The sequence below is a fragment of the Eleginops maclovinus genome, chromosome 7 (genome assembly GCF_036324505.1).
Source record: "Eleginops maclovinus isolate JMC-PN-2008 ecotype Puerto Natales chromosome 7, JC_Emac_rtc_rv5, whole genome shotgun sequence".
In the NCBI taxonomy this organism is placed as follows: domain Eukaryota; kingdom Metazoa; phylum Chordata; class Actinopteri; order Perciformes; family Eleginopidae; genus Eleginops; species Eleginops maclovinus.
Window position 1 is genome coordinate 8,736,700 of NC_086355.1, and position 8,888 is coordinate 8,745,587.

The window sequence follows — 8,888 nt, forward strand, 5'->3', positions numbered from 1 at the left end:
GTTCATTATGATCACATGCAAGAGAGAAACCAGAGTCTTGTCTGAAGTTAATTGAGAACAGGACATTTTAGTGATGTTAAAAATAAGGGTATTTCCCAGAGTCCTTCCACGTGAGCTCTCAATTGAAGCACGAAAATAACTGTCAGCAGTTCAGGAAATAATTTGATCACAAGAACTCTATTTTTGATCATAATCTGCAAAAGTCAAATTCATAAATAAAATGTACAAACATCAAAAGTATTTTTGTCAAAACCTCGTGACATAAGCTTCATGTTTACCTTTTAAAGGAGACACAGTGTTTCCTGCCCAACTTGCTCTCTCTGTTTAGTTTCTGTAAAGAGTGACTTTTTTCCCAACATGAGGAGTTGCAACAAGTAGTTATACTATGAGCTCAGACTTTAGGAGGAGGAGGAGGAGGAGGAGGAGGAGGAGGAGGAGTTTTTTTGTCTTGTCTGGGATAAATGAGGTTTAAAATCTTCAGAGAGATCGTGCAGAGAGAAGCTAACAAGTAGGAGGTATTAGCAGTATTTTTGTATTCGGATAGACAAGATATTTTTACTTAATGTACTACTTATAGTTGAAAGATTTGTACCTGCAGTCATTGTACTTGTAGTAGCAGAGGGTATTATATTTATTGTTTTAATGGTGCCCATATATCTGTCATTTTTGCACATATTGTAAAAACTGTCCTTTGGCATTTGTAATATATTGAAAAGTAGTGTTAAAATTAGTTATAGTTTTAAGAAAGATTTACAGTCAACGTGAATGTCAGTTACTCAAGTAGTTAAAGTAAAACGTTATAATTTGAAGTATTGCAGGTGTAAAGTGAAGAAAAAAAACTGAAAACAGTATAAGTAAGGAAAATGCAGGACTACGAGGAGTCAGTGTCGTTCCTGGGGACCTGGGGCCCATTCCAGAAAAGAGTCTTCTTCCTGCTCTGTCTCACCTCAATCCCAGGGGGATACAACCTCCTGTCCGTCATATTCCTGTTGGCTACGCCATCACACCACTGCCACATCCCCACCCATAGCAACCTGAGCCAGGACTGGAGCGAAGCCAGCATTCCAGTACAGGTCAGAAACAAGCCTAATCAAAACAAAAATGATGTTGAAAATGATTAATGAAGTAAGAATTAAGGATTCCATGTGATATTTTTATTCCACCATCTGTATTTAAAGAAGCAATAATTATGTTTTAATGCAATTAAAGCCTTTTTTTCTACGGACAGGCTTAAACTGATCAAAAGTAATTTAAGTTAAGTTGGTTGAATGTGTCTAGTTTGAATACCCTAACTTGTTTGCTTGCTAAAAAAGCAAGTTTTATCTATGTTATCAGTCTACATGTTACACTCTGCAGGACAGTGATAAATCATTTGTAGCTAGACCGTAATGATTTTTTAAATCTAGCTGAATGCTGAGACACAACACATCTGATTTCTGTGTACAAGCTGAGGATTTCTAATATTTGGAAATGCACTCAGCCAATAATTTACTATACAGCTTCGGATCCGGGGTGTGATCCCTGTGCAGGTCAGAACTGGTCTAGTTTGAACTGATCTGCTCGAATGCAGCCTACCTCCTGTTGTTGCAGCACAAGTTGGAAATAATGATTTCCTGGTCAGCAGATGGCAGGAGGGCGTCCAGAGAGGAGCAGTTGTAGCCGGTATGAGCTGGACCTGGTGCAGAACCTGTCTGCAATGGGAAGCACACCTACTCTGAACTGGATCATTAACCTGTCAAGTCCAGAGGTCCTCGTTTCAAGCCTGAAGAGGGAGGGCTGTAAAGATGGATGGACCTACAGTACTGAGCACTACGACTCTACTGTAGTCAGTGAGGTACTGAGCTACTGGTGCTGTCGAATGTCCCCCCCAACACCTTGCTCCATCTACTGTCTGTTAATGTTTAGACTTCAGATTGTTATATGTGTATCTGTTCTAGTCAATTCTGTCTGTAAAACACCGAGCGGGGACCTGTCTTAGTGTCCTCTGATCATTGATTGACCTGATTTTTTTCATGTGCAACTACACCAAAGAACAGCTGTGTTTATAAAACTCACGTCCTCTGTAAAGCTTTCAGTACATTTATTAATCCCCCTGGGGAAATTCAGTGGTTTAAGCAGCAACAGAATAAGCGTGAAAAACAGGACAGTGTGGTTCACACAGGATCACCCAATCCAGTTTATTGTTCAAGTGCACTCTCAGGAACTTGTAGGTGTTCACCACCTCCACCTCCTTCCCCCTAATGGGGATGGGGGTTAGAGACCTCTTCGTGCTCCGCCTGAAGTCCACCACCAGCTCCTTAGTCTTGCTGATGTTGAGCTGGAGGTGATTGTTGTCACACCAGCTTCGAAGTTCTCCACCAGGGCCCTGTACTCCTCCTTGTTGTCATCTGTGATTCAGCTGACGATGGAGGAGTCATCGGAGAACGTCTGTAGGTGGCTTGAGCCGGAGTTGAGCGGTGTAGCGGGTGAACAGGAATGGTGACAGCACAGTTCCTTGGGGGGCACCAGTGTTGCTCACCAGCACATCAGACACGCTGCCCTGCAGACATACTGGGGTCTGCTGGTGAGGTAGTCAGCAATACAGGCCACCAAGTTGTGATCCACCTGCATCAGTGACAGCTTCTCAGCAAGCAGGTGTGGCTGGATGGTGTTGAAGGTGCTAGAGAAGTCGAAGAACACGATTCTTAATGAGCTGTGCGGCTTCTCCAGGTGTAAGTTGGCTCTGTGCAGCATGTAGATGAGGGCATGCTCTATACTGATGTTGGCCTGCTGGGCAAACTGTAGAGGGTCCAGGGAGTCACCCACAAGGGGTTTGAGATGCTGCAGGATCAGTCTTTCAAAGATCTTCATGATATGAGAGGTCAGAGCTACACGCCTGTAGTCTCCTGGAGTACTGGGGCGTGTTTTCTTGGGCACCGGGATAATGCAGGAAGTCTTCCAGATCTCAGGCACCTTCATCAGTATGAAAAACATAACTAGCTAATGTTTGCAAGTGTGTAGAAGTAATGCAGTTTGTCATAACTTGTTTATTAGTCTTTAAGAGTGCTTAGACTGCCTGAGTTAGAACATACAATTAAATAAAGCATAGAAATGAAAAGCAAGCAGGACATCACCAGCCATTTCTGAGGCATAGGGAAATCATTGTAGTGCAAACAATCATTTGCACAGGGAGGTAAAAGCTCAGGAAGATGTCCGAGAGGAGAAAAACCCAAATACTGACAAGCCGATGTAGTAACCAAAAGTAGATTTTGGGCTGTTAACACCACCAGCCTGCTCAGGAAGAAACCTGAAAGCCCTCTGAAGAACCAGACACTGTAGGACCATCTCTCAGATTAGGGTTACCAAAGAGTTCTGACAAGCAGGACACTTACAGAGCCTAAAGTAGATGAGTGCTAATGGCCTCTGTTAAGAGGTGCAAGACATATGAGGAAGATCTCTGAGAGTGTAGATGCTAAACTGCCAGAATCTTAGAAGTTGGATGCTAAAAAACCATACTAGAAGAGGATGGACACTAGGAAACCTTCCTCTTAAGAGACTCACATTGGTAGACCAGTTTAAGTTTGTTGTATTAATCTGTGTTTTCCAAGTATTCCGGTGTTGATTCCTACTGTATTACTCCAGTTGATATCTTCATGTCTGCGGCATATTTTCCACATGCCGCTTGTCTTCCAGTTCGACCTGGTGTGCAGTGACCAGTGGAAACAGCCTCTGACCTCGCTTTTCTACTTCCTAGGAGGACTCTTTGGATGCTTCATTTCTGGACAGATCTCTGACCGGTACTTTACAATTTCAGTTCAAACAGTTACTGTGTTTGCCACTCCCCTCAGCTGATTCAGAGTTAGCAGAGGTAAAACGTTTTGCCCAAGTTTTGCTATGTTTTGCTGTTAGCTAAGCTTCAACTTTGAGCTATGCTATCACTATCCACTTCAAGAATAAGTAAATAACTTGACAACAACCATTTTTGGGTTCAGTTAGCCTGACAGTCCTAAAATCTAGAAACCTACAGATAACCATGAATGCAAATTCAAAAACATGAAGCAGTCATAATTTGCCTTAAACTAATACGACCATCGTGCTAGCAACCAGCGATATCTTTTTACTTGAGTCTCTGTTCTTTGTACTTAAGGTTTGGCAGGAAGCCTGTTCTGTTTGGTGCCATCTTCACAATGAGCCTCTTCAGCAGTGCCATGGCCTTCTCGCCATCCTGGCCCATCTTCATCGCACTCTTCTTCATGCTGGGAATGGGTCAAATCACCAGCTACATTGCTGCGTTTGTACTGGGTATGGCTTTTTCAGTATGACTATAATGTGACCGTTGTCTTTTACCCCCCTCTTCACAGACCATGATGAAACCAACAAAGACACATTCCGTCTTTTCCCCCAGTTTTTGCCTTGTATCCCACCAAAAAAACTTGTTGTGATTTCAACCTTTAACTAACAGCAATAATCGGACAAACTAGAAAGCTACTCGGAGGGTATAGACATAGCCAATGGTACATGCTCTTGCTGGTGTTCATGAATCATTAGCTTCAAAAAAGTATTGTGGAAACAACATGGATGTGTTCAATTTTGTAGCTCAGAGCTTTCGACCTAACATTAATATTTGTCCGCTATAGTGCATTGTAGGATGTCAACTTGTTTTACCAAAAACAACAACTGTCCAACTATTCCAACACTACATGATACAGCCCAACTCGATATCTTGCAATGTCAATCAAGTGAACGGTCTGTTGTGTATAGATTTAGGTGTGAATTTTGTTTTCTGTCGTGGCTCATGTGACACCCTCCCCTTCCATTTTCATGAAAATCAGGCCAGTTGTAGATCCTGCTGATAGACAAACTAACAGAAAAAAGAAAAAGAAAATGGTAGGTAATATCATTGTGTGACACATTTGAAACGTTCCCTTCACAGGTTCAGAGCTCTTTATGGGTTCCACCAGAGTTATCTTCTCCAGCCTCTGCTTGCCTTGTGTCTACGTGATTGGTACGATGCTGCTGCCTGTCACTGCGTACCTGATGGGCAGCTGGAGACACCTGTCACTGACCATGGCTGTGCCAGGCCTGGCATGTCTCCCTTTCTGGTGGTAAGACCTCAGTCAACTATCAAGATATATTTGCATCTTGCGAACCATTTGATAATTGATGATTAGTTTTCAGGTAAACTGTTTTTGAATATAAGATAAGCATGACATTCTTTGGGGACAAGTTGATGAAAAGGAAACTTAAACCTAGTTCAAGCGTGGTCGTGCCCCCTGTCCATACTAAGAAAACAAACTTAAAGCCAGGCCCAAGGCATATTTGTTGATGTTACATCTGTCCACCAGGCTGATTCCAGAGTCCCCTCGCTGGTTAGTATCTCGTGGCCGAATTCAGGAAGCAGAACTCCTGCTGAGGTCAGCTGCGCTCGATAACCGTGTTGAAGCTCCATATGACATCTTTATCCCAGCCAACGTAAGACCCTCAAACCTCAGCTCCGTTTTACTCACAGTGAGCTATGATGGACATTCTACTGCAGTTTCTGTCTCTCCACAGGTGGAAAAAGAAACAAGTGAAAAGGTAGAGTCTACCAGCATCCTGGACCTGCTGAGGACAGCCAACATTCGAAATGTTTCAATTATGCTGTGGATCATCTGGTAAGTAAAAGCACCTTTACTTATTAGTTGTGTATTCCCACATACTGTTATTGACTGTTATATCGCTTGACCAGGACAAAACATCAGTACAATAAAGCTCTACCACAGCTACAGCTTTAAGAATATTTTACAATTTGCTGTTTCCTTTGTGCTTAAATGTAAAACTGTTGCTGTAATCAAGACTTGAGCCTCTAGCGGGTATGTACATTGAAGTCTTGTTTTCTTGTTGTTTGCAGGTTTTCTTTAAATGTAAGCTTTTTTGGATTGTCCTTCAACATGTCTGCTCTCTATGGCAATCCCTTCCTGAACTATTTCCTGCTGTCGGCTGTGGAGCTCCCGGCTTACACTGCCAGCTGGTTGGCGGCACGCAGTCTTCCTCGCCGCCTGTCCTGTATCAGCTTCACCCTGCTCGGGGCGCTAGCTCTGCTTCTCATCCAGATCACTCTGTACAGTGAGTATAGGACCAGCAGAAGCTAAGTGTACTCCTACACTGCTGATGAAAAAATATGTTAACATTCAGTGTTACTCACATCTGACAAATGTGTTGAATATATTTCCTTCCTCATAAGTAATGAGCAAAGCCTATTCTTTTTAGGTCTCTTAAATCAGAATTGCTTACATCCCTGTTCACCAAACCTAGCATGTTACCACTACATGTAGGGCTTAACGTATTGCTTGAATTTTAGCCCGGGTGGAATTTTAAAGGCTTTAAACAACACTATTCAAAATATCCCTCTTATTTCAGCCCCAGGTACACCACACATTTCAAGAAAAACAACTCCTGATAGTCTTGCAATGCCTAGTTTTGGTATGATTGAGAAATAATACTTATAATAATGCTTTTTTAGGGGAGGGGTTTAATTAACAGTCAATTAGTTCATATGTCCAATGACCTCTGTTCCGATCATCTCTAATGTAATGCCTTCTTTCCTGCAGGTAATGCAGCTATAACCCTGACCCTGGTGTTGCTGGGTAAATTTGGGATTCTGGCTGGCATCGGGGTGTTGTACATGTTCACCAGTGAGCTGTCTCCCACAGTCATCAGGAACACAGCAATGTCTTCTTGTGCCATGTTCTCCAGAGTGGGCTCCTCTGTATCCCCATACCTGCTGCAGCTGGGTGAGACTTTTCACTACATTCATCAAATTGTTGAGGTTATAGAGTACATATTAGGGGTGTCCACGAATCGTCAACAAATACACAAATTAAAGTAGCCTGATCCGGCTTCTAATCACGCAGTACAATCTTAGCAGTGGTTTAATATGTGGTTATGGAACAATGAATCATTCAATTTGTGTCAGTCCGGCCTCTTTTAAAGGGTAATTCGTCTTTTGTTTTCCAGTAGTTAAATCTGACTCACTCTCACTCAATTTTGGATTTATCTGGGCAAGTTGGAGATATTCATCTGAATTGTTTTCAATATTTTCTGAACTTTTGTAATATGTAGTGACCCTTTAATAACTATTAAGGTCAGTATGGGACTATGTATTAGCTCACTGATATGGTCTGGTTTTGTCTCCAGCTGTGTTCAATCAGTTCCTGCCGTGGATCATAGTGGGTTGTCTGTCGCTGCTTAGCGTTCTGGTCTGCTTCTTCCTGCCCGAGACCTTCAAACAGCCGCTGATCGACACCATCGAGCAGATGCCTCCCCTACAGCGGTCAGTCTGCACAGTCATTTAAGAATTCATGTGTTTTAGCATTGGAAGAATGTAGTCTACAAATCTGCACATTTATCTTAACAAAAGATACACATCTACAGTGAAACATGTCATAAGACTCAGAAACAGAAAAGGTTTTGTTGCCAAGTTGGTTTGCACATAAAGGGAATGTGTCTTGGTGATTTGTTGCATAACATTAAGAGTGCAAATTTCAAGATACTTAATATTAAATAGAAACATTTACATATAGAGTTGTTTTGTGCTATTTGGTTATTTTGTTTAAATATTTTAGAACAGAATTAGAACATGAACAGCCGGACTGTTTGAATTGATATATTTTAAATATATATTTTAAAAAGTATACTATATTTATATAAAAAACCAAACAATCAGGATGAAAATCATTGTGAATGTTCAGCCTGATAATGCAGCTCTCTTCATCTGGCTTCAAGGTTCAGATGGCCATGGGCCTCCATGCCTCCTCCAAAGGATGATGGGAAATTAACCAAAGACCAGACTACTGCACCTGAGATCATCTGCACAACTCGCCTATAAGACTCAAAACACACCAGTAGATATCATAATGCACTACAGCCGACATGTAAACTGCAGTTAACTTTCAATGCATACAGCAACCAGAGATTGTTGTGCAGAATGAACGAAAAAGAAAACTGTTGCAAACCTTTGTTGAAAATACAGATTTGCCAAATGCTGGATTTTCAGAAAAATTAAGCCTTAACGTTAAATGGACATGTTGATCAGTTCATTGTACTCCAACTCATGGTATGTAACACTTGTGCAATTGACAGTTTGTGGCAACCAGTCCCACCATAAGTTGAACAATATATATATTATGAACATGACTTTTAAATGACAGTGAATTTGATTGTACATCCTGTAAAGACTCCAGAGGACAAGATGAATGTTGCTCCTGTGGCAGCAGCAGCAGTAGCATAGTTACATTAAGAGATTCAGAATTGCTTTTAAATACTTGAATTTTTATAAAGAATGTTTTGTTTTTTGTTTCTTTCATTACGACAAAGGTTGCATATATATTTTATGCAATGTATGAATTGATACACAAAGCAAAGAAAATCCAAATCTCTTTTCTTTGTTGGGGACTTTGTGTTTTCATGTTCAATGTTAATTGTTTTATTAGAAAATAAATCTGATCCTGAACGTTTGGTTCTGTTGTTTCTGATTCTACCTGAACGCTTCAGTGGTCTGAACTGGACAGGGCGGGGCCTGTCTGGCGGTGGCTCCGCCCCGGATGAACCGCTCCAGGTTGGTGAGCGTTCATGAAGCCAGCAGACGTTTGACCGGAAACGAGGCAACTAGGCCTTCAAAATAAAAACAAAACTATTAAGAAAAATATTAGCTGTACATGTGAAATGGTCCCAAAGATATTTTCATTGAGTTATTAGTTAACATGTAAACATATTCAAGATATCGGGATAAAACATTTACTACACAGACACATAAGAGGCCTACATAGCCATGAAATAAGCGATACTCATATGAAGTGAAATATGGACAAGGTAAGACAAAATTCTACAGCATTTTTTAACCCTAATTAAAATATAACGTACTTAACAAA

General features: G+C 41.3%; 1 protein-coding gene across 5 annotated transcripts; it reads left to right on the forward strand.

The window, feature by feature from the left end:
* Positions 1 to 485: 485 nt before the first annotated feature.
* On the forward strand, positions 486 to 8,470 carry LOC134867642 (organic cation/carnitine transporter 2-like). 5 transcript variants are annotated; one of them, XM_063888361.1, is made up of 12 exons: positions 486 to 515; positions 811 to 1,073; positions 1,622 to 1,834; positions 3,673 to 3,776; positions 4,127 to 4,281; positions 4,913 to 5,084; positions 5,325 to 5,451; positions 5,533 to 5,633; positions 5,870 to 6,084; positions 6,570 to 6,752; positions 7,156 to 7,291; positions 7,744 to 8,470. In XM_063888361.1, exons 2-12 carry the CDS (start codon positions 864 to 866, stop codon positions 7,844 to 7,846), a joined length of 1,719 nt encoding a protein of 572 aa, XP_063744431.1. In that variant the 5' UTR covers positions 486 to 515; positions 811 to 863; the 3' UTR covers positions 7,847 to 8,470. The 5 variants fall into 5 exon arrangements, with proteins under 5 accessions (XP_063744431.1, XP_063744433.1, XP_063744432.1 ...); XM_063888363.1 differs by having other exon boundaries at positions 488 to 1,073; positions 7,750 to 8,470; XM_063888362.1 differs by having other exon boundaries at positions 488 to 1,073; positions 1,625 to 1,834.
* The last annotated feature ends 418 nt before the right edge of the window (positions 8,471 to 8,888 follow it).